Genomic DNA, 26,904 nt, shown 5'->3' with positions numbered 1-26,904 from the left:
CTGATCCCTAACCATGTAACCATGTCCTGCTGTAGGACTTTGTAGGCTAATGACTGTTATTTATCTGGACCTGTTGTTATAGACAGGAGTCATCTATTTCTCTTTGCCCCTCTCTTGTTGGTCCATTTCTGTCCTTGTAGCCATGCTTACGTGGGTCAGGACTACAGCATACAGAAGAGTATTGGGAAAATTTCTTTGGAGCAGATCGATCCGGTGAGTATGCATTGAAACACAAAGGGCACATTTATACTAGGGATGACAAGTAAGATGGAGGATGTTGATTATATCAGAACAGAAATGTAAACTGTCATAGGTGGACAGAACTGCTGCTACAGGATCTCAGTATTGGTCCATACTGTATGTTTCCATCAGTGGCGTAGTGGAGGGTAAACATCTTTTACGCACCTTTTGTGGAAAAATGCATTAACAGTACAGGGAGTGTTACTTTACTCACCGCGAACTGAGGTCAGCGTTTACTGTTTTATTACCCCTTAACATCGCTGCTTTCCCATAATCAGACCTCCTTAGGATCACAAACAAGTAGCTAGTTCACACACAGTCTGTCCTTTTTAACTTCTTGTCTATTGATTGCACAGGGTCACGTCATGCTTATGAGTGTTGGCAAATTGTCTCTTCAGTCTTCACAAGGATTACTGTTTGAAAGGCAAAAGCGCTCAGATTTCATACCTAATGTCTTTGCGTTAGCGACACAGCCGTTCTCTACATGGACATTCAGAAGGGGTTTTTAATGAACCATTGTGGTCTCTCATAGGGGCAGTTAAACTGACCGAGGCCACAGCTCAGCTCAGCCTCACTGTGCATTCTTCACTTTCTCCATTTCCGAGAACACTGCTGTTCCAATTAAGTTGCTCGTCAGCAATTACTGCTAATTTCGTCCTTCAGATTTTCCTTGCATTTAATCGCCGTCAATGGAAGTAATGTATCAAATTAGAAGCCCTTTTACGATCTGGTGCATAAACAAGAACATTTTTTTCAATCAACGGACTCGACTCAAAATGTTTGCATTCAGAATGAAGCGTTCCCTGCCCCCAATACAATAGGAAATGTCACCCACACAATGCTTTGTTTTCTTTTTCTATGCAGAACATATTTAGTACTACATTTTTCAATGGCAAAATCACAGCATTCTTTCTAAGTCTGCTGAAGCAGGCATGGCATGAAGGTGAGCAGGAAATGGATAATAAACCAAGGCTATCCGTCGATCAGGGAAGCAGCTTTTGTCTGGTCTACGGGCAAGACTTTCCTCTACTACTTGGTCCTGACATCTGCTACCAGAATTAAAAGGCTGTCTGTGATCTAGGTTGTGTTTTTTTTTCTACCTCTGATCTGCACCTGTGATGTTGGCCTTGAGTTAAGAGTGTCTAATACAGGACCTTGTGATCCCCAGACGACTGGGCTAGACGGGCACCGCAACCCCTCTCTCTCGCTGGTCTGCTAAATCAGCGTTCCTCCTTATCAGCAATGAATGTTTTATTTATAATGAACTTTTCATTACATCTCTGTGCTATGGTGAGGGCATTAAAAATACAATGGGAACATGGAACAAGATAGGAAAGTCTACAGGAAGGCAATTGTATAGAGGTGCATGTGCTTTATTTACATGATATTGAGCTGTATTTATTTCACAGTACCTACCACCGCAGCTTTAAGTGATAAGGAAGCCAGGCCTCGATACATGTTTAGCTTAGTCTGGATTAGGATATCGCAGGTGACATAACAAACTGGCTGCATATCTGTGCTTTCATAGAGCAAAAATAAAATATTGAATATGGAGTCATTGGTGGATGAAATGGTTAATTCCATGCAGCTTGTTGATTGCATTACTGCCATGGTAGAGTGAGATAGTTGACTTGCCTTTTGCCTGCATATGTTAATGTCTCTTCCTCTAGCTATCGGCCAAGTCCTACCCCCTGTGCATGAGGCAGCTCCACCGGGGGTTGAGGGACAGCCACCACCTCCGTCACGGCGGGCGCATGCAGTACGGACTGTTCCTCAAGGGCATCGGCCTCACTCTGGACCAGGCCCTGCAGTTCTGGAGGTCCGAGTTCGTCAAGGGCAAAGTGGACGCTGACAAGGTAACCTTCTTGGACTTGATTTGAGATTGATTTCAAATGAATTTGATTTTTTTTTTAATGCGTGTAAAACTGCTCCAGCCAGAGACAACAGTACATGCTTAAAATTGAGGCGATCCTCTCGGGTGCGTAACAATATGTTGAGCCTATTGCCAGTCCAATTTCTCAACTAGTGATATTTTGAGGTAGGAAGGAAATTAATCGTACATGGATAATAAACACAATGTATTCACAAAGAAAAGTTACTCGGATTGGTTGTATGGCCTAAATGTCCTCATACTTTATAGTTGTATTGATGAAAGAGTTCTGCCCTTCCTCCAGGAACTTCATTCTAGAATTGTCAGCGAATGCACCTCCTGTTATAATTCTGTCTTACTTCATGTCTACGGTACATTCAACAAGAAAATGACTGTCCTCAGCTGAACTAGTCTCTCCTGGTTTCCACTTCTCATTCTGCATCTGAACTGTTCTTTCCAATTGATCCTCAATCACCAGAACCCTGATGAGGTTCCCATCTACCTTAGGCGAGGTGTTTTGAAAGCTGATACATTTGAATATAATCCTCTGTCAAGAGAATTGAGCGCTCACTCAAGCTGTTCCACTGTAAATTCCTTTTTCGTTCAAGTGGAATATCACCTCAGGCTCAGCTGGAGAATAACACCACCCACTTCCCAATTTTTCGCCCACTCAAGTCTTGGACACTCGATGTCTGCTGTATCTCTGGCTGTTAAAGTGAAACTCACCCCGATAGTGCATCCCTTAGTTAGGTCAAGTGTGCTGGTCTTTCTGTTTTCTAGTGGTATACATCCATGGCGGTAATGTTAGTGGCTACTGTATTTCAGGTCATTTGTGGCAGTACGGTTAGTGTGTTGTTGACTGGCTGATTGCACGTACCTGTTATGTGAGCAGTTATGGTGGGTAAATGAATGAAATAAAGCAGCAGTTTTAGAAACTTTGTAATTCAGGAATGAAAAATGTTTTGAGGGAGTTGGCGCACTCTTTTTTTTTTTAGACCCCCATTTTCAGCAGGACAGCGAATTCATACCAGGGGTGAAGGATAGGCTTTCTAATCTGCATTAACGACATGTGTATGAGGATTCTGCAAGTGTTATTCCCAGGCAGGATACATAGGCTAGAATGTATCAAAATGTATCAACTGTTACATACGTAACAGTTATGCTGCAGGAGCAGCAATATTCATTTACGGGAACCTTTTTGTACATGTATATTTGTACTTGAATTTTCAGTTGAGCTTGAATTATTTATGGATTAAGAAAACCAACATGATTTGGTGAAAGAAAACCAATAGCATACTTCTGGAAGGTTATGTTTGTTTCTTCGTGAGCTGTGTTATCTTGCAAATGAGAAGAATATACCACAAGATGAATAATGTATGCCTTTAAAGTGCTTTGACTGCAGCAATCGTATTGATCAATGGAGGGCTAAAAATACAGGTGTTACATTGTGACAATACAAGGACAGGTGGGGAAGGGATGTGTGTTTATGCACTTCCAGTCATGTAAAATGAAGAAGAAACACAATGGTTCTCTTTCTGCAGATACTGCTTTTTCGTTGATTGTTTAAAATTGTGTGCAATTTTCAGTGACAACACCGCAGAGAAAATGGGTGCCTTTGCCACTTTTTCTTTGTAAGAGCAAAAATTAAGATCTAGCTGAGTAATTTTGGGACAAGATGTGTTTTGAAGCACCACTTTACAAAAATGTCTTCAATAAGGAAGACAAATGTCCACAGATTACTGTAGTTTCACAATATTAACTGGCATTCCCAACACAAGCAGATTCAAACAGTGTCTTAGAAATTGGAATTGTCTTACAGGTTTTAATCAGAATTAGACACCATACATTTACATTGATGTACGCCTACTTGATATGAGTTAGACTAGCTAATCATGGAAATCTTATGTACATTCCGAGTTTCACTTTGTGGTCAATGTCCACCCAGTAACACCATTTGACTGACGCTTGAATTTCTACACTCACTTTCACCCTGCAGTGTATACTTACTGAGCTGCCCTTCGATTTTCACAAGTTGGGAGGGAAAAGTCAGGTGAAATAAGTCAATACTGTATATTTTGACATATAAATGTAAATTGATTTCTAGCAGCACTCTGCTCAAACACCTGAAATTAAATTATTTCTGTGAACACTTCTCCCTGCACACTTCTCAACTTTCTGACTGACTTAGGCATCCAGTAGATAAGGGTCATTGTGAGACACCTTCAAGACTGGCCTTTTCCACTGAGACTTCAGCAGTACAGCATGACGAACAAAACATTTTCCTTGCTGTACTGGTTTCTATGGAGGCACTCCACAGTTCAGAGTTGCTTTGACTTCACTACTGCGGAGCCACTTTCACACACTCTCAAAAGCAATGAGGGTGTCCTTTTCCCATTCCTCCAGTTTCACTTCCTCCTCCACATCCCCCATCCTACAGTAGCCTCGCACCATTTGTCCTGTTTAAGCGGCTCCCAGCCCAGGCGGGCGGACAGATTCTCTGCCGGTCATGGAACGCCACTCCTCAAAGTGACCTATTTTCAGGGTGGCTGGGTCCCCTCTGTCTGCCCTCTCAGGTGGAACCTGGACTGCGGCACACACAAAGCCCAGGCCTTTGTCCCGTGGTGGAGGAGGCAGCGGAGATGCAGGCTGGTGCCAGGCAGGTCGCGGCTCTCCCAGTGATGTATGTGCCGTTTGTGGCAGGCTGCATAAAGCCTCCCCGTTTAGCATGTGGCTGAGAAGATTGGAGCCAGCGAGGCTGAAACGGGGCCTTGGCTGCCAGAGGTACCTAATGTTACAGAACAGGGAGGAAGAAAATTATGGAAGCGAACGTGATCGCCATTGATTTCTGGGTTTCTTCCGGAAGGTATTAATTTGGATGACTACTCTCTTTGGTTCTGCTGTTTTGCAGTCGTGATGACTCTGGGTACTTGGCTATGATATCCCACGGTAACCCTTTACACTCATACCCGTTTATGTCTTGAACGTGGCAGATTTGGACACCGATAAGCACCTAAATTGGAACGCAGTGGCTGTACACTAACATGCTATACATGGCGTCAGAGCTGAGGGTCGCCGCTTCACCGCTCTGTATTTTTTGGGACTGACAGCCGGTCTGAACTTGAGCGCCGCATGTGCAACAAGAAGTTGCCCCCACCCCTGCTGGTAATTGGGCAACCTTTGCACATTTATTTTGTTTCCTGAGTGGGGGAAATGCTGTAAATTACGAGGACTCAATGTATTTTGGAAGATGATCCAGTACATTGAGGATAATAATAAATACCGCTTTGACGTCATACAAGCCAAACACCTGTGAGTCCAAATGTGTCATTTACATTTCGATATCATAAAACTCATGTCATATACAGTGTCAACATTTATGATCACAATGTTTGATGTACAGTTACAAGATGACAAGGCTTATACCCTGGGTTATCCTGAACACAAGGAGCTGATGTTTGTTGTACTGTTACAAGATGACATGGCTTATACCCTGGGTTATCCTGAACACAAGGAGCTGATGTTTGTTGTACAGTTACAAGATGACATGGCTTATACCCTGGGTTATCCTGAACACAAGGAGCTGATGTTTGTTGTACAGTTACAAGGTGACATGGCTTATACCTTGGGTTATCCTGAACACAAGGAGTTAATGTTTGTTGTACAGTTACAAGATGACATGGCTTATACCCTGGGTTATCCTGAACACAAGGAGCTGATGTTTGTTGTACAGTTACAAGGTGACATGGCTTATACCCTGGGTTTTCCTGAACACAAGGAGCTGATGTTTGTTGTACAGTTACAAGGTGACATGGCTTATACCCTGGGTTCTCCTGAACACAAGGAGCTGATGTTTGTTGTACAGTTACAAGGTGACATGGCTTATACCCTGGGTTATCCTGAACACAAGGAGATAATGTTTGTTGTACAGTTACAAGGTGACATGGCTTATACCCTGGGTTATCCTGAACACAAGGAGTGGATGTTTGTTGTACTGTGAACACAGTTTGCAGTGAACCACGCAGCTGAATGCACTTGCCTTGTGAAAGCCTAACACTGTAAGATTGTATTTTGCTAGTCATTTTGGCAATAGAACAAGCTTTCAAATGATGCCCACCTGACCCAGATTGCAAATTTATAATGTACCGTTTTTGGATTGCGTAAACAACCGTGATTGTGTAAAGGCGGGGAAGCAGGGTTGTGTTCCAATCAAAACAACTACAAGTGTGCTTGCTGTAGTTCCTCAACGGCACAGCTATCAGAGCAACAAAAAAAACACCTTATACGTGAAGACTCTTCTTTGAGTCATAAAAGTGCATTGGAATTACTTTGGAGAGCTGCATGTCCACTTGGAAACACCGGTTAGACCTCTCACTCAAACCCTTGTAATTGTTTTGTCTCGTGTTGCTCCTACCCCATATTTTCCAAGAATGTTCTTACCATGTTACTGAATGTGTCCAGAGTATTTTCAGATTTCGTTAGCAATAAATGTGTCAAAGTACATGTAAAATGCAAATGAAATCAAGTGTAATGTTCGGATTCAGTCTATTCAGGTGAACTGTTGTCCTCACCTTTAGTCTAACCTTTTAATTGCTACCATGGTTATGCATGTACTTTCCATATTTATTTTGTAAGAAACATTTCAATTTAGGCCTATTCATATAGGCAAATTCCCACAATGTAAGAGGTTAAGTGAAGGTAAATAATTTGTCAACAGACACTCAAATATGTCCACCGCAAGTACGGCGTTGCATTAATAAAAGCAGTCCCACGCTGGTGTGCGATTAGGAGAAACAGACGGAATCAGCTCAGACGTGGCGACTCGTGATGAACCAATGTGTGTAAGTTCCATTATTGATTAAGTTCCGTATGAAGCTGATTTGGTGTAAATAAATAATGTCCAGAAGCTCCTTGGCCCTCTCCCAGCTCCTTCTCAGCCCTCTGCATGCTCCTGTAACATGACTACGTCCTCAGAAAACCCTCATCAATATTGCACTGTCTCGCGCCTCTGCACTCTGACCGCATACGCTCCATATCAATAGCCTGGACCATGTCAACCTTTTCTTCTCTGTGGTTGGAGGCCAGGGGGCCGGCAGGGCAGAACAGACCAGGTCTCTACTGCTGCTAAGCGGACAACATTTGTGTTGATGGAGCGTGGACAATGTGAGGTGCGTCAGGGTGAAACTCATTACTGGCTCACTGGCGGACCGACCTGCAGAGGAGCTAATCCTCCTGACTGGCCATGCAGGGACACGCCATATCTACATTAGTGATTCCTATTTCCTTTCCGAATCGCATTCCATCTAAAGATGAAAGCAGCAAGTCTGGACCAAGGTGCTGCCGGTCTTTATTTAAAAAAAAATAAAAAACCACAAAAAACCATTTACAGTCTAGCAGGTGTTGGCAGCTTGTGTAGCAGCTGCGTGTTGGAGCATCTTTTATAGCGCCTGCGGGTGTAATGAGCCTATAAACACAGGCATATGGACCTGTGGAGTTGTACTGTTGACCTCGAGAAGCTGACAACAACACCAATATTATGTTGGATGAATATCCAGACCTATAGAGAATTTTTTTTAGAAACTGCTACATATGTAGTCAGAGTAAAAATGCGTATCATAAATCTATAGGACTTATTTTCTTAGTTCCTGCTCACCTGAAGTAGACTCAAGTTACTTTGCCGACGCCTCCCAAATCAAATATTCTTCAGTTATACAGTCACTAGTGAAAGTCTACACACCCCTTGCACAATTATCACATTATGCTGCCTTAAAATGAAATCTAAAAAGGGAATAAATGTGTTTTTTCCAACAAATCTATAAAACCTATTCAACATTTCACTCTGTGTTCAAATGGTAAAATCAAAGGATTTATTTCCAATAAATGTTTATTTGCTTTTCGAAGTTAAATCATTTTTACAAATCCCCCTCCCATGCACATTTTAGATCTAGAATTCAAATTGTTTTCCTACTGATGTACACAACCTACTCCACATTTCCAAAGTGAAAGAATTAGATAGCATTTTCCAAATTAATACAAAATAAAAAACCATAGTGCCTTGATTGGATATGTCTTCACACCCCAGAGTTAATAGTTGGTGGAAGCACCTTTGGCAGCCATTACAGCTGTGAATCATTTTGAATAAGATTCTACCAACTTTGCACAACTAATTCTTCTTTCACTTTGGAAGTGTGGAGTAGGTTGTGTACTACATCTGTAGAGGGAAAAATCTAATGTAATAAATGTTTTGATGTCATTTTAAGGCAGTAAAATGGGGAGACAGTGCAAGGGGTGTGTAGCCCCACTAGGCACTGTAATTGGAATTTACAAGATGTGTTTGTTTGGTTTTCTCTGAATCATTCACAGGAAGTGTAATGAAATTGGTTTGAAAAGAGATGAGCATAGATTATCAATTGGTATGCAACTCCAGGCTAGACCCTAATGACTGTTTATTACTGTAAAACGTTTATTCTACACGTTTTTTCTTTTTGCGTTTGTGTAGTGAATTTAGTCTTGCGTTTGCTCATGGACAGATGGCTTGATAGATGGGCAAACAACAATGGATTGTTTCAGGAAATTGCAGAGCTGCTGTCATCAAAGCTTTTCAACATTGACAGTCTTTTTTTTCCTTCTCTTCTACCAATGTAAACTTTAAAAACACATGCATCACTAGGCTTTGTTCTGCGGAGCTGTAAGTGCTGAGGGGTGCTTTTGAAGGATGACCACTGAGACAGAGGGCTGAGGAGGCAGAAGCAGCTCTCTGTACAGCCAGCCTAAGGAGTCCACCAGGAGAAAGGGGATAACTAGTCAGTTGCACCACTGAATGCATTCAGCCGAAATGTGTCTTTCGCATTTAACCCAACCCCTCTTCAGGATTCTTAATATTCTCCACTGGTGTGCAGCAACAGCCCAGCACAGCCAGATTCTGCCTAAGTTACTGTTGCTTTCTGCCGCAGTGTATCCTGGGAAGGTCTCCAGACTTCAGTCTAAGCCTGATGGGATGTTTGAGAGCTAGGCTACGTGTAGGAATTTCACTCCCAACAGTTTAGCCTCATTGATCAGCCCCTACTATCTTTCTCTGCTCAAGTAAATGGTCAGACTGCGTCTAATTGAGAAGCATTTCGAATTTTTCGACATCGCTCTTGGTATAAGGATGATAATTCATGCCTATTGCAGTGTAAAATTGTGTAGGCCCAATACTTGGAATGCAAATCCTGATATTATGTTCACTTATGCATAGTAAGAGTGGTTGGTTGTTCTGTGCCAATTAGTGGCAAGATATTCTACCACTACTGTGCAGAATAGCTGTGCTAAATAGTTGGGTAGTCCTCTCAATCTTACCCTCTATTTTTCTACTGTCTACCAAGGTCTACTTTACTGTGTATTTTGATCTGTTACCTTCAGGCAGTAAGCGGTGTATAATTTATGGTAAAAACGCTGTCCCCTTGCCAATGTCAAAAAAAGGCATGTGGTGTTCAACAAGCGCAGGATCGGCCCAGAGATAATAGGCTCAGACCGGTAGTATAGTATCACCATTCATCCACACACCTGCGCGCACATACACGCGACACGCACGTGCAACACACACACACACACACACACACACACACACACTTGCAAAGCAGCTGCTGGTTTAATTAGAGCACTCCCCTTCTCCTGAGACATCACAGTCCACAGCACCAACGAGGCCTCCTCCATCAAGCAGCTCTACCTGGCTGCCCTAGACGCTGTTTACTCAACAAAACCCACCTGCGCCTCCATGACTTCCCACCACTAATTGACAGCGAGAGGAGACACTCAAGGGTGGCAGGGTGTAAAGTGGGTGGGACTCACTGCTTCTAGATCTGTGAAGGTTTGAACGCTGAAGAAATGTGCCCTTGACTGATGTAGCTGCTTTACTTGAGTTGCTCCAGTGGGAAAGTAATTCTGTGTCCAATGTTAAATCTATTTATGCAGCAATATCGAAAGAGTTGGTCTTATTTGATCAGAGTCCAATTATTTTACTCGTGGTTGTCAAGGGCACATCATCTCTGAAGTAGCATCCTCTTCTCGTTGTCTTCTTTCCTTCATCGCAGCTAATCTGAAAACACAATGGGTGAAAGTGATATGGCCAAAGCCTATCAGACATGAAAACTATAGCTCTTACACTGCCTTCATTTGTCTCATAACATCTGATTTAACAATGTTTATCTGCAATGTAATGCCATCAAAAGTTCTAAAAATGTCAGTTGGGTTTTGAAACATTTTTGCATATTTATCACCCCGATGATCTTTCCAAAGTTAAGACTTGGATTAGAAAACATTTTGTGCATTGTTTTGCAAGACTAATAACTTTGAGGACAATGGGTAACACAGACCTTGCTTGTTTTTATTTGTACTTCTTAAAGGTAGACTCAGCAAAATGGAGTTGCCACAAGCAACACCGCAGATATTGAGATGAGCGAGATGCAACACTTCGCTCTCAGTCACACACAGTATCTGGGCATGTGCACGGGTTCGATTCACGCTGTTACAGCGTGGGATTCACGGAACCAAAGTAGCGGAGAAGTTGAGCCTTGCGCTTCAAATCATATTTTATTTGTCACATACACATGGTTAGCAGGTGTTAATGCGAGTGTAACGAAATGCTTGTGCTTCTAGTTCCAACAATGCAGTAATAACCAACGAGTAATCTAACCTAACAATTTCACAACTACCTTATACACACAAGTGTAAAGGAATGAAGAATATGTACATGAAACTATATGAATGAGTGATGGTACAGAACGGCATAGGCAAGATGCAGTAGATGGTATCGGGTACAGTATATACATATGAGATGAGTAATGTAGGGTATGTAAACATATAAAAGTGGCATTGTTTAAAGTGGCTAGTGATACATGTATTACATCTGTAAAAGTTTGTGTGCTTTTGGTGACAAGCCAAATTTCTTCAGCCTCCTGAGGGCCCTCATCTCCCTGTAGGCTGTCTCGTCGTTGTTGGTAATCAAGCCACTGTAGTGTCGTCTGCAAACTTGATGATTTGAGTTGGAGGCGTGCATAGCCACGCAGTCGTGGGTGAACAGGGAGTACAGGAGAGGGCTCAGAACGCACCCTTGTGGGGGCCCCTGTGTTGAGGATCAGCAGGGTGGAGATGTTGTTACCTACCCTCTCCAACTGGGGGCGGCCCGTCAGGAAGTCCAGTACCCAGTTGTACAGGGCGGGGTCGAGATCCAGGGTCTCGAGCTTGATGACGAGTTTGGAGGGTACTATGGTGTTAAATGCTGAGCTGTAGTCGATGAACAGCATTCTCACATAGGTATTCCTCTTGTCCAGATGGGTTAGGGCAGTGTGGCTGCGATTGCGTCGTCTGTGGACCTATTGGGGCGGTAAACAAATTGGAGTGGGTCTAGGGTGTGCGTCGTTGTTTTGGTTCACCGGCTGGGATCCGATCCGTTGTCCTGGGTGGTGGGCAAAACAGAGGATCCGCTTCGGGAAAGTCGTATTCCTGATCGTATGATGGTGAGTTTACGTTGCTCTTATATCCAATAGTTCCTCCTGACTGTATGTAATGAAACCTAAGATTACCTGGGGTACCAATGTAAGACATAACACGTTAAAAAAAATAAAAAATACTGCATCGTTTCCTAGGAACGCGAAGTGAGGCGGCCATCTCTGTCAGCGCCGGAAGTCAAACGCTCTTAGTTGTTGCGAAAATGTACCCGTTATGCTGTTTACTTTCTGCATCTACGTCATGTCACTGAGTCTACCTTTAAAGTTGTGTTTGAGAGTGAGAAATTAACACATTAAATCAATTTGAACCATCAGGAGGGGGTACTTGCTAGCAGTTAACGCTGTTGATGTTTAGGCCTGGATTAGCCAATACACTGTACTAATTGGATATATTAACAGTTCCAGTCATTTATATTTTTTCACCTACAAAATGTGTTTATTCTGCATTTGTGTGATGAGCAGTAGAACAAACATTGTTTTGGCTTATGTCAGTGTGCTTGCTTGTCATTTCATAGAAATTTGTTTCTGCTTTGTTCCAACCTCCATGTTGAGTACCTGCCTTAGTGTCTTGCAGTGTCTTGCAAAAGTATATCGACCCCTTGTATTTCTTCACATTTTGTGTTAAAGTGGGATTAAAATGGATTTAAGTGTTTTCTACACAAAATACTATCGTTGCAGAAGTATTCAGCGACTATATAGGCTCATGTTTTTAAACGGTTACAGAGTTCAATGTCTGTGATGGGATGGAACTGAGGATTGATCAACAACATTGTAGAGTGAAAATAATACAAATATTCCAAAACATGCAACAAGGTACTAAAGTAATACTTAAGTTTGGGTAAACACAACACATCACTGAGTAACTGGCTCCTTATTTTTAAGCATGGTGGTGGCTGCATTAGGGTATGGGTATACTTGTCATCAGCAAATACTGGAGTTTTCCAGGGTAAAAAAGAGATGAGAAGGAGCTAAGCACAGGCAAAATCATAGATAGAGCAGGGTTTCTTGAACGATGCTTTGGGACCCAAAGTGAGCCCTAAATATGTGAGAGGTGGGTCACGAGTTATGAGTAAACATTTAGAATCATACACTATTTCTTCTTAATTTGGGTCATTCGAGGGCAGTACATTTCACATTTGGGACTCGAGCTTAAAAGTCTTAAGAACCTCTGTCCTAGAGGAAAACCTGCTTTACACTAGACACTGGGAGAGGAATTCAACTTAAATCCTAATTTAAAAAAAAAAAATCATTAATTTTCTTCCACTTTGACATTGCAGAGTATTTTGTGTAGATTGTTGACAAACAAATGACAATTAAATTCATGTTAATCTCACCCAATGAAACCCAATAAAATGTGAAGAAGACCTAGGGGTCTGAATACTTTTGCAAGGCTCTATGCATTTGAAGTCAGAAGTATACATCCACTTAGATTGGAGTCATTCAAATTTGTTTGTAAACCACTCCACAAATTTCTTGTTAACAAACTATAGTTTTGGCAAGTCTGTTAGGACATCTACTTTGTGCATGACACAAGTAATGTTTCCAGCAATTGTTTACAGACAGATTATTTCACTTATCATTCACTGTATCACAATTTCAGTGGGTCAGAAGTTTACATACACTAAATTGACTGTGCCTTGAAACAGCTTGGAAAATTCCAGAAAATGATGTCATGGCTTTAGACGCTTCTGATAGGCTAATTGACATCATTTGAGTCAATTGGAGGTGTACCTGTGGATGTATTTCAAGGCCTACCTTCAAACTCAGTGCCTCTTTGTCTGACATCATGGGACAATCAAAATAAATCAGCCAAGACCTCAGAAAAACAATTGTAGACCTCCACAAGTTTGGTTCATCCTCGCAGCTGTCATACCGCTCAGGAAGGAGACGCGTTCTGTCTCCTAGAGATGAACGTACTTTGGTGCGAACAGTCCAAATAAATCCCAGAAAAACAGCAAAGGACTTTGTGAAGGTGCTGGAGGAAACGGGTACAAAAGTATCTATGTCCACAGTAAAACAAGTCCTATATCGACATAACTGGAAAGGCCGCTCAGCAAGGAAGAAGCCACTGCTCCAAAACCTCCATAAAAAAGCCAGACTATGGTTTGCAACTGCACTTCACAAAATAGATGACATCATGAGGTAGGACAATTTTGTGGATATAATGAAGCTACTTCTCAAGACATCAATCAGGAAGTTAAAGCTTGGTTGCAAATGGGTCTTCCAAATGGACAATGACCCCAAGCATACTTCCAAAGTTGTGGCAAAATGGCTTAAGGACAACAAAGTCAAGGTATTGGAGTGGCCATCACATCAATCCCATAGAAAATGTTTGGGCAGACCTGAAAAGGTGTGTGTGAGCAAGGAGGCCTACAAACCTGACTCAGTTACACCAGCTCTGTCAGGAGGAATGGGCCAAAATTCACCCAACTTATTGTGGGAGGCTTGTGGAAGGTTACCCTAAATGTTTGGCCCAAGTTAAACTATTTTTTAAATGCAATGCTACCAAATACTAATTTAGTGTATGTAAACTTCTGACCCTCTGGGAATATGAAGAAAGAAATAAAAGGTTAAATAAATTATTCTCTACTATTATTCTGGAATTTCACATTCTTAAAATAAAGTGTTGATCCTAACTGACCTAAAACAGGGAGTTTTACTAGGATTAAATTTCAGGAATTGTGAAACTGAGTTTAAATGTATTTGGTTAAGGTGTATGTAAACTTCCGACTTCAACTGTAAAAACAGTACCAGTTCAAAGTTTGGACACGCATTCAAGGGTTTTTCTTTATTTTTACGATTTTCTACATGTTTGAATAATAGTGAACTAACACATGGAATCATGTATTAACCAAAAGAAAGTGTTAAATAAATCAAAATATATATTTTATATTTGAGATTCTAGAAAGTAGCCACCCTTTGCCTTTGACAGCTTGGCATTCTCTCAACCAGCGTCATGAGGAATGTGTTTCCACATATGCTGTGCACTTGTTGGCTGCTTTTCCTTCACTCTGCGGTCCAACTCACCCCAAACCATCTAAATTGGGTTGAGGTCAGGTGATTGTGGAGGCCAGGTCATCTGATGCAGCACTCCATCACTCTCCTTCTTGGTCAAATAGCCCCTACACAGCCTGGAGGTGTGTTGGGTCATTGTCCTGTTGAAAAACAAATGATAGTCCCAGTAAGTGTCCTTTGGTAGTGGTTTCTTTGCAGCAATTGGACCATGAAGGCCTGATTTCATGCAGTCTCTTCTGAACAGTTGATGTGTCTGTTACTTGAACTCTGAAGCATTTATTTGGTCTGCAAGCTGAGTTGCAGTTAACTCTAATAATTTTATCCTCTGCACCGGGGGTAACTCTGGGTCTTCCTTACCTGTGACGGTTCTCCTGAGAGCCAGTTTCGTCATAGTGCTTGAGGGTTTTTGCGACTGCACTTGAAACTTTCAAAGTTCTTAATGTTCCCGGATTTACTGACCTTCATATATTAAAGTAATGATGGAATGTTGTTTCTCTTTGCTTATTTGAGCTGTTCGTGCCATAATATGGACTTGGTCTTTTACCACAGGGCTATCTGCTGTCACAACATACAAAACACATTAAGAAATAAAGAAATTCCACAAATTAACTTTCAACAAGGCACACCTGTTCATTTAAATGCATTTGAGGTGACTACCTCATGAAGTTGGTCGAGAGAATGCTAAGAGTTTGCAAAGCTGTCATCAAGGCTACTCAAGGTTTGCTACTTTGAAGAATCTCACATATAACATATATTTTGATTTAACACTTTATTGGTTACTACATGATTCCATATGTGTTATTTCATAGTTTTGATGTCTTCACTACTCATATACAATGTAGAAAATAGTAAGAATAAAGAAAAACCCTTGAATTAGTTGGTGTGTCCAAACTTTTTTTAACTAGTTCTGTATACCCATGCATGACAGGTAGGCTATCCCGTTCAACTGGTGGCCCATAGTAAATAAACGCTAGTGTTTTCTAAAATTTAAATATGCTCGATCTTATGGTATTTAGATGTAGGTATTTGTTTATTTTCATTATCCTACACTGAGACCAGAAACTCCTATTATAGCAGTTCTATTTGTTTTTCCCTCCACTCCTCCTCATGACTCGGTCCTCCATATAGCACTTAGTTTTTCTGTAGTTTAATAGTTTCTCATTCACTGCCCTTGATTGAAACCGGGTAATTAGGTAATTGACCCAGGAACATTGAGTGTCTGGCGAATCTGTACGTGAGTGGCTGCATGCTAAACCCTTCCAAACTATTTAAATGCTCCTTGAAGGTGCTACAGGTTTTTATTATTCAAGTCACTCCCAGGATGTAATCTCTGTTTCCATCTAGTTCTATGCTTAATGCCTCTCCCGAAGCATTAGTCTTTGGAGCGCTCTCACTTTTGCTGTCTGCTCTTGATACATTTCACACAGCCAGACAAAGGTGGAAGAGCTGTGCTCTGTTCGCACCCTGACACTGAAAGAAAAGGCTTTCTGTATTGAAAAAAACAAAGCTTCTGAACATACATGGCGATTGCTTAGACTTCTGCCGTAAAGTCCACTTGTGGGCTTGGAAACCTTTCTGAAGTTGGATTAAAATTGTATGGATTTTAAGAAGACTTTACATATTAATATATCCAATATCCTCTGTGCTTTCCAACTAAATCCAGAGCCAGTCTATTGCCTACAGTTCCCAAAATGTTAGACTACATGTATTTGTCATCCATATAGGCAGGAAGTGCCTAACAATTATGTAGCATGTATGTAGCTTGTATCCTCAAGCTATTTACCCAACCCACTAATATAATGGTCTCTGAAGGCTGCATGTTTATTAACTGCAATAGCAGACAAATGTGCATTTTAGGATGAGCCATGATGCATTGTGGAGTCCCTCATTTTCAATGTTGCCCTGGGTTTGCACCCTTTATTTGACAAGGTGTTCTTAGTCATAAGGCTTGTAGTGGTGATTTAAAATGAAACATGCTTTAATGGCATTACACATCAAATGGATTAGTCCTAGTGCCACATCAGTCACAATGGACTGTCTCTGAGGAGCCACGGCAAGGCTTGTGTACACACACACACCTCTTCTCCTTTCTACTCTTGACACCATTGCCAATGTGTGTTGGACTGGAGATGTTAGCAGGCTGTACAGTAGGCCCACAGGGCAGACACTGCATTATCCAACAGCCGTGTCATCATGCTTTACTTCCTCTCACTCTGGCTGCTTTCTGTAGTTTTCACACAGCCTCTTCCAAAACCCTCAGTAGAAATGAAGGACTGCTTGGGGTTAAATGAAGTAGTACCGGCTGCACGCTACTATGGCTTGTATGTTTTTTTTCTTTCTCAATTTTTCCACATTGAAGCCAACTTCTTAGGATCTGTTACCTCTTGGGATGTGTTTTGATAAAGCTTTGAAATGAGAGCTTCATCGTTTTCCTGCATGTTGCTTTTGTTGTTTATGGTAGGTGTGCAAAACATAATCTGACTGCTTTGAGGCATTTTTGGTATTGAAATAAATTAGGAAATGGCAAAATGTCTCCATTGTGATTCATTATTGGTTTAGCTAGCTTTTCAGTTACGGGTTACAGTTTAGCGTCAGATATGCCTTACATCAATCTCACTTCAACTAGCCTACATATTGCTGTCAAACACTGGAAAGAATAGCAGCTCTCAGGTTTTGAAATTACATTCCGTAAGGGAGCGCACACCGCACCGAATGTCGATCTGCCAGTTGTTCACCGTTCATTTGGCGCCACGTGTTTTTAAAAATATATATCATTTAGGGACCACCCGCCCGTGGGTGTCTTACTGCCGATATTTTCACGAGGTTGTACATGTAGAATCAGTTTGGACTCTGTTTGAAAATTACATTTGGCACTCTTCAGAGATGCAATTGCAAAGAAAAGAGCGTGCTGCCAATTTATTCCAGCTGGAATTTAAGATCAGTGATGGAAAAACAATGATCTTCCTCCAATGAGCATTTGCATACATTACTTTGGAAACAGTTGACATTAATACTGCAATTACTGTTATAAAAGAAGTGGGGTGCGCAGTGGCTCCGTGTGTGGCAGTCTTTCAGCGGAGCACTGAATTGCTGGCACTTCTGACACTCAATAGCTACGCCACTGTGTAATTAGACTGGCTTTATCTAACAAATGTCATTGTTGTCCTTGGAGCTCGGCTCCTTGTGAGTGGCTCTGACTGGATGGACCAGTAGGCATCCGGAAACAGTGGTCTTTCAATCAAAGTTACCAACTTCACAGTTTGTGTGATTTCGTAGATGTACTTGTCAAAAAAAAGATGAAGTCCTTCCCTTAACTATCTGTTCTCGTGTCAAACTCTCCGTGCTCACTGTCACTTATTAATATGCATGAATAGCAGTAACACAGGAAACTTTTACACAAATGTCAAAGCACCGACCAAGCGCTCCTAGAACAATTTTAATACAGTAGGCTGTGATCTTTAAACTGGAAACGGCTTCCTAAATCCTTAGGAGCACCATATAATTAATATATGATTGGTGAGTAGTTTTTATCGCTCCTGAGATTGCCACGATGCAGCTGGTCACCTTGTCAAGTCCAGGGGTTTTATTGCAATTGTAATGGATTATGATGAGTACCATCGTGATTAATGTTTTCTCGCTCTCCCGCAGCCCTCTGTTGATTTTACCGTCAGGGGGAGGCCGTATTTCCCTTTTGAGCAGCTACAAGAGTACATATGATTGGTAAATTGAGTTCACCGCTGAGATTGAATGCAGTGACCCCCATCGAACGCAAACACTGTAATGGTTTCTTAAGCACATGCCATATATTTTGGAGCAGGACAGGAGGCGGACCCTCTGAGGTGGTGGTATCGACAGTAGGTCTGCCTGCAGAGAGGAGGAGAGCTGTGGCTATGGAATGGAAAGATTCAGATGCTTTAGAGAAGGGTTTCTCAAACTCTGTCCTCGGGACCCCAAGGGTTGCACGTTTTGGTTTTTGCCCTAACACTACACAGCTGATTCAAATCATCAACTAATCATCAAGCTTTGATTTGAATCAGCTGTGTAGTGTTAGGGCAAAAACAAAACATGCAACCCTTTGGGTCCCCAGGACTGAGTTTGTGAAACGCTGCTTCAGAGGTTCTGCTGTCACTGTTGAATGCTTCTTTTGATTTTCAGTGGATCAGCGGTTAGTTGGGTTTTCTTGAATTATTCAACTGAGTGAGTTCTGAGCACTTTTTTCCCCATATGTGTTTGTCTTATAGGCCTATGTATTTTTTTCACACGGATTGATGGTTTTGATTGTACCATCCACAACAATGGGTACACAATTCAATAGGAACTTTCCAATAACGGGTTGTCTGTAGTGGATGGGCCTGTAATGTGACTGTGTGATTGGCGTTTTTACAGCTTTAATTTGGTCTCCTTATGTTAACGCCTTTCTGACAAATGATCACAGCATATATGTGAAGAGGTGTGCAGCCAGTAACAGGGAAGAGGGAGAGGGGGGGGCACACTACCCATAATCCAGTAACGGCTGTCTGGAGTTTGGAAACACCTCTGCAGCAGGTTCCCTTTAATAGCTCAATATTTCATGGCGGAAAACACCCTGCCGCCACCGACATGATGTACGACAACGTCTCTGTTTTCACCCCCAACCTCCCGCACCCCCCATTCCTCCCTCCATTCCCTTGCCCTCTTTCACTACAACCCCATGTCTCACCTCTCTTTTCTCTCGCTCTCTTTTTGCCTTGCAGTTTGACAAAGCATATGCCTACAGCATCCGCCACATGTTCGGGAAGGAAGGCAAGCGCACTGACTACACCCCTTACAGTTGCATGAAGGTGATTTTGTCAAACCCACCCAGCCAAGGCGACCAGCACGGTGAGTCATGGACCTAGAGAGATACATGGTTATTGCACACATGATGAGCCCTTTTTTATCATTATTAGCATTTTAAGCCTATAGCTTGATAGCAGTGATACCGGTGAAAATTTGCTCCATGAAAAAGGTTATGTATGGATGCAATTTTCCCTATGAACCCAGCCATAACAAATGCAAGGCAGTGTTTTGATTTCAATGTCTAATCGTTTGACCCATGCAAAAAATGTTTTTTTATTGTGAATACCTGCCATTCTCTCATGCCTAATTTCTCTATGACCTGGTGGTTGCAGGGTGTCCATTCCGACACAGTGACCCAGAGCTGCTGAAGCAGAAGCTGCAGTCCTATAAGGTCTCCCCCAGCGGCATCAGTCAGGTGGGTAAGGCCCAGAACACGCCTGAGGCTGTTCTGTTCTCTCAGATGCTCTGTTAACCCATGGAACAATGCAACATTAACTGACTGCGGTTGTCACTAATATGTTCAGGCAGTCTCATCTACATGATTTACTTTGTATGGATGAATGTAGTTTAACCTGGTGATCTATTGTAATGATCTTTTACTGACGATAAATAGTCCTAGATGGCAAGAAACAAACGCACATTACTGACGTAAAATGAACAGTACAGTGTCACCAACATTTTTACAAAAGTCAAACTGTCTTAGTCTGCCTTAAGCTCCATAACAATACCAGAAATGGAATTTGAAAGGAAGAAAGTTTAATTCTCTAAAAGTTAAGTATAGATTAGAATATGTATTCAGTACAGAGCAAAATGTAGATTGTCATCACACTTTTGACAAGGTTGACAGATTATTATAACACTAAGAAAAGTGAGGAATTAATTGCTTTTTCACAGCTCTTAGTAAAACAATGCAGTTGACATTTTTATATACCAGAAACATGGACGTGTTTAGTTCATACAGGGTTAACCAATTTTCTCAAATCAAATTTTCTTCAGTTGACTTTAGATGCAATTTTCCTCAGAGATCATTAGCCCCGTCAGTAGTATTTGGTAGGTATGTGAGTGTTTTTAGCATTGATATTTTTGGTGTAGTTTAAACCTGCAGTGCTCCAGCCTAGAGCCCAGGTTTTATATATGAGCAGCTCAGCTCAGTGAGTTTACAGCTTTGACCGCCTTAGCATCTGTGTCTTCTAAAATGAATCGGGGGATATTTTCAAGTGCTCTTTTTAAGCACTTTCAATGTGTTCTCTCAACACATTAAACTGGGTTCAATGGTGCAGGTAATGAAATGAAGTTGTAAGGTCTTGCCGTAGCGTTCTCTTGGAGTTATGGACCTTCAGGACGTTAATTTAATTCATGGTCCCCTTTTTAATTGGGCCATAAAGTTCACTGTTCAAAGTCTCATATGAAGAACATATACACGCAGCCTAACAGCCCACAGTATAATCTAGAAATATAATCTTCCAATGTCATTTGGAAGTGTCCTGATAGATGTAATTGCCTAACTAAGTTTAGGGAATATAGACCCTTTTCCAGTACACGACACACTTATGTCCAATATTCCCTCAAAAAATGTTCAGCACTGAGCAGATTTCAGGTCTGCTGAGTGCAAACTTGAACAATGTGTTGCAATTTCCAGAGTGCGTTTACTATGTACGCTGAGGCTGTTCCTGCTTTAAGTTAGTTTTAAGTGGTCAAGAAGGCCACGTTGGCTATTTTATCATAATGTAGGCCTACCAGAGTGGCCTACCTACAAAAACAATGTAGAAAATGCATCCCATAACATTTGAACATGGAAATAGTTGTTCTATCATTCAGCCTATAGTAGCAGCCAATGTGTGGTGTTCATTGTAGTCCCACATTCCATGAGACTTTTGAAAAAAAATATGCAGGGCTTAACATTAACCTGTTTATCCAGTTGTCCTTCAGACAAGGTGACTGAAAATGTTGCGTTTGACGCAAGAAACCACCTTACAAAATAAAATGCATTATTATTCCCATACCAGCTATAGGCCTAATACATTATCACCGCATATTGGCTTTGCTTGAATTGCCCTGCCAATGCATTGTTGTTCGGGCCATTTAAAAATATATATATATTTCAGAATTTGAGGTAGGCTATATGATCACCCCGGTAATAGATCCATTTTGTTTCACTTGTGAGCAGCGTTGGGTAGGTTACGTTCTAAATGTAATCCGTTAGTTACTAGTTACCTGTCCAAAATTGTAATCAGTAATGTAACTTTTGGGTTACCCAAACTCGGTAACGTAATCTGATTACATTCTGTTACTTTTAGATTACTTTAGACGAAGACATAAATGTTTGTTACCAATTGAACGGCATCTATTGCAGGATAAATCAATGTTAAAGTTTATATAGCTGGCCATATATGGATGTAAACATTTTATAGGTTGGTTATTTAGGCTTCTTCTAACCCATCGCTTTCTACTACATAAGATAATATGATTAAATTATATCTTTACATTAAAACACAAAGAATTCCAATAAATGTTATACCCCTTGATCTTTAAGAATAGGACTTGGAAATATGGAGGTATAGATTAGCAAAATTGTTTTACCTGAGCATGACCCCAAAACGAAGGACTTATTATCCAGCCCTACTCTGTTTATGATTTTGTTGTCATGGAGGACTGATTGGGCGCAGTCAAAATAAATGCTGCGCTCATGGAATGGCATGCTTTGAGCTCTACTGAAAAGTCCTATTTACGTGTGAAAAATAAATGCCATATGCTGCATTTGCTAGAGGCTATTGTTGTTGGTGACACTTTGATATCTTGATAATATGCAGCTGTTTAAAAGGCAGTTCCACAGATGAAACGATAACAGAACGGACGCCCCGCCTCGGTTTTGGTAAAAAGCTAAAGGAGAGATGTCACCACTCTCAGATTCATAAACAGAGCTGTCGATGCAAGGACTGACCATCCATGATATCAACATTGTTAAAACAATGTTATGAGGCTATACAGTGTTTGTTTATGATGATTACAAACATTGGAGAAAAACAAGCTTATATTTTGGGTTCTCGTGGAGTGTGACAGTTGAACTAAAGCTCATGAGGCATTTAAGTTACATTATTTTTGTGTGTCCAAAAATAGATGTAGCAACTACAGATAGACTTAAAAGGGGCAATCAAGTGTGTGAGTTTGAGCATGTGTCCATTAGGCCTATGGATATTTATTTTTTTATCAGCATGAATTACATTGAGCAATAAAAACCCCACTTTTATTCCATAGGCTGGGATCTGCACTGTGCAGCTGTTGTAAGAGCGCATTTTTCACTGGCTGTCCACCTGTTTCAAAAACAATAATTGATAGGCAGCTTAAACTTCTTGAATTCAACCATTATTGGGTTCAAATACACATCTAGATTTGTGAACAGCCATCCACAACAACCACAATCCGTAAGGCGCAAATAGCTCAATGAGAGCAGCAGTGTGATTCACATCAATGCGCTATATAGATATCAATAATAAGTGATATCTGTATGGGCGTGGACTACACCACTGCTGTCATCCTTACCTCTAAGTGTTTATTCAAGTTGGATCATTTTTGGGTGCCGACATTAGTCACACCATTGGAAGACATAGCTTGGACTGTAGCCTACAAAAGCCTATACCTGCTCTTTTCCCACGATCCATCACACATTTGGTGTGTCATCACAGTGGTCTCTGACTTGTGGTCAGACTCGCTCAGGTGGAACAAACTTAAACTTGTGCCTCACTGAGAAAACACAAGTGTCAAAAACAGAAATCCGCAAACATCCTTTCTGAATTTAAAAGTAATCATCTAGTTTTCAAAAGTATCCGTTTTCGGATTACAATATTTTTTGCTGGTACTGTAACTGATTACACAGCTAAGTGAGCATACATTTAAATAATTACCATTTTTATTTTACTGGGCTGATGGTGCCTTCATCTGATAGTCAGTCTCAGCGAGGGAGAAAGCGGCAGACTGAGGGTCCGCCTCTCAACATCCCTCCGCTCTCCCTTTCCTCCACTGACACTGACCAAAAAAGGGACACCAGTCTTCCAGCTGTCCTTCATGCACAAATTCATGTTACTCCTATGAACAGAGAAATAAATATTTCTCAACATTTAAAAAAGACCCAAGCTGCTAATAACCACGCAAGCCTATAGATACACTTTCCTACTCATTCATTACTGCTGCAGTGCTTGTTGTAGTGCTGAGTGGAAATAGGGAAAAAACACATTTTATGTCTTATAAAAGTGTTGAATACAAAGTGTGGACAGTAATGAGTAAGAACTTAAACATGAACTCACTCATAAAAACAGCAGCTCTTAGATGTATTCGTTGACCGTCTCTCTCTAGTCATGGTTTGGAAATCTCATAGTATCTACTTCACTGTAGCTTTCTTGTATGCCTGCTACCTTACTGCAGACACGTTAATCTGAGCTGTCTGATTGGCCAGCGGTAGGCCTATAGTGCACTTGATTTGCTCTTTGGGCCTGCTGGGAAGGCAGAGTTTGTACCTTCAGACACATGAAATGGTTCAAAATGGCAACCGTTCACCTACCCAGCGCGCAGGGCAGCTGCACCTACCACAAACAGCCCGAGATGAAAAAAATACCTAGTAGGAACACAAGGCTTTATCTTTGGGGTTTTTACAGAGATGTTTGGCGATCAACGAGGAACTCCTTGGAGATTGACCAGTCGATCTCGATTGACCGGTTGGTGACCACTGCAGAATAAATATCACCCGACGGAAGGGAAGCATGAGATTGAACTTCACTCAACTTTCTAGTTTTCCCCTCTATCAACGTTTCACTCTCTACTGTGGGAATTGCCAATATTATCCATTTTCAATGTAACATACCGAAACAAATATGCAAGAGATTTTCTTGTGGACAGAACTCTACAGACCGGTTCGGCATAAGCGATCAGAGCTGCAGTATCCCTAAATGCAATTATAAACGGGGTGGTTCGAGCCCTGAATGCTGGCTGACAGCCGTGGTATATCAGAGCGTATACCACCCAAGAAAGCTAAGGTAACTGAGCCAAACTACTGCCCCTTAGCACTCACTTCTGTCATCATGAAGTGCTTTTGAGAGACTAGTCAAGGACCATATCACCTCCACCCTACCTGACACCCTAGACCCACTCCAATTTGCTTACCGCCCCAATAGGTCCACAGACGATGCAATCGCAGCCACACTGCCCTAACCCATCTGGACAAGAGGAATACCTATGTGAGAATGCTGTTCATCGACTACAGCTCAGCATTTAACACCATAGTACCCTCCAAACTCGTCATCAAGCTCGAGACCCTGGGTCTCAACCCCGCCCTGTGCAACTGGGTACTGGACTTCCTGACGGGCCGCCCCCAGGTGGTGAGGGTAGGTAACAACATCTCCACCCTGCTGATCCTCAACACTGGGGCCCCACAAGGGTGTGTTCTGAGCCCTCTCCTGTACTCCCTGTTCACCCACGACTGCGTGGCCATGCATGCCTCCAACTCAATCATCAAGTTTGCGGGCGACACTACAGTGGTAGACTTGATTACCAACAACGACGAGACGGCCTACAGGGAGGAAGTGAGGGCCCTCGGAGTGTGGTGTCAGGAAAATAACCTCACACTCAACGTCAACAAAACAAAGGAGATGATTGTGGACTTCAGGAAACAGCAGAGGGAGCACCCCCCTATCCACATCGACGGGACAGTAGTGGAGAGGGTAGTACGTTTTAAGTTCCTCGGCGTAAACATCACAGACAAACTGAATTGGTCCACCCACACACAGCGTTGTGAAGAAGGCGCAGCAGCGCCTCTTCAACCTCAGGAGGCTGAAGAAATTTGGCTTGTCACCAAAGCACTCACAAACTTTTACAGATGCACAATCGAGAGCATCCTTTCGGGCTGTATCACTGCCTGGTACGGCAACTGCTCCGCCCACAACCGTAAGGCTCTCCAGAGGGTAGTGAGGTCTGCACAACGCATCACCGGGGGCAAAATACCGGCCCTCCAGGTCACCTACACCACCCAATGTCACAGGAAGGCCATTAAGATCATCAAGGACAACAACCACCCGAGCCACTGCCTGTTCACCCCGCTGTCATCCAGAAGGCGAGGTCAGTACAGGTGCATCAAAGCAGGGACCGAGAGATTGAAAAACAGCTTCTATCTCAAGGCCATCAGACTGTTAAACAGCCACCACTAACATTGAGTGGCTGCTGCCAACATACTGCCTCAACTCCAGCCACTTTAATAATGGAAATTGATGTAAAAAATGTATCACTCGCCACTTTAAACAATGCCACTTAATATAATGTTTACATACCCTACATTACCCATCTCATATGTATATGTATATACTGTACTCTATATCATCTACTGCATCTTTACGTAATACATGTATCACTAGCCACTTTAAACTATGCCACTTTGTTTACATACCCTACATTGCTCATCTCATATGGATATACTGTACTCGATACCATCTACTGCATCTTGCCTATGCCGTTCTGTACCATCACTCATTCATATATCTTTATGTACATATTCTTTATCCCTTTACACTTGTGTATATAAGGTAGTAGTTGTGGAATTGTTAGTTTAGATCACTCGTTGGTTATTACTGCATTGTCGGAACTAGAAGCACAAGCATTTCGCTACACTCGCATTAACATCTGCTAACCATGTGTATGTGACAAATAAAAATGTATTTGATTTGTAAGCTATATTTAGAATTTGATACATTTCCACATGTATTTACTGAAAATGGGACCATGAAAACACTCAAGTCAATAAATAGAGCTGAAAGCTTTCAAAATAAAATGAGAAATAATATGAGTGAGTCACTTGCAGTAAAAAATTGTCAGCAGATTGCTTGTCATTGCAAACATTATGCTTGTATTTCACTTAAACATTCCACACAATGTTATTTCCCACAAAAAGAACAGTCTAGACCTGAAATGGATGGTTGTATACAGCTCCTAGACATATCTCTAGTGCATATATATGAGATCAATTCAGCTAATATGAGTGTTTTAAGGTAGTTTATTTAAATGTTACTGTGTGCTGAAGCATTCAGCACAGCCCATTCTAAGCACTGGTTAAAGTAGCCTATTCATACCCATATATGTCTGTGTATTCAAATCTATAGAAATAGAATCTAGATTATATTTCAATGTACAAATTTGCACAGTCAAGTCTAAAGACCACACACTAGTGAGAGGCCAATCAATATTTAAAATAATCTGTGTACTAAGCAATCCATTAAGCACTAGGGAAGGACTAGATGATAGCGTGCTAATTGAAGTGGACAGCCAACTCAAAGGGAGCTTATCCCTCTTCAAATTAAATGAGTCATTTCCTCCCTGTCCCCCTCAGCAACCCCTATAGTAGTACTCAGAGTTGAGTGGAGGACACGCTGACACTGTGTGGGGTTTGGCCCAGGAGGCCAATGTAGGCCGGTATGTACAGTGGTTCTTCCTTTAAAA

At 41.7% G+C, this 26,904-nt stretch overlaps 1 protein-coding gene across 1 annotated transcript in view; it reads left to right on the top strand.

The window, feature by feature from the left end:
- prim2 (DNA primase subunit 2) overlaps nt 1–26,904 on the top strand; it is a 104,899-nt gene that overhangs the window by 67,229 nt on the left and 10,766 nt on the right. Inside the window, exons 9-12 of the mRNA XM_021580908.3 lie at nt 141–213; nt 1,911–2,096; nt 19,344–19,470; nt 19,761–19,843. Of these exons, the coding sequence (XP_021436583.3) occupies nt 141–213; nt 1,911–2,096; nt 19,344–19,470; nt 19,761–19,843 (469 nt within the window). The remainder of the gene's footprint in view (nt 1–140; nt 214–1,910; nt 2,097–19,343; nt 19,471–19,760; nt 19,844–26,904) is intronic.

Source organism: Oncorhynchus mykiss, chromosome 23, assembly GCF_057628025.1.
Source record: "Oncorhynchus mykiss isolate SJ-2025 chromosome 23, ASM5762802v1, whole genome shotgun sequence".
Classification (NCBI taxonomy): Eukaryota; Metazoa; Chordata; class Actinopteri; order Salmoniformes; family Salmonidae; genus Oncorhynchus; species Oncorhynchus mykiss.
This window is presented reverse-complemented; position numbering and strand designations above follow the sequence as displayed.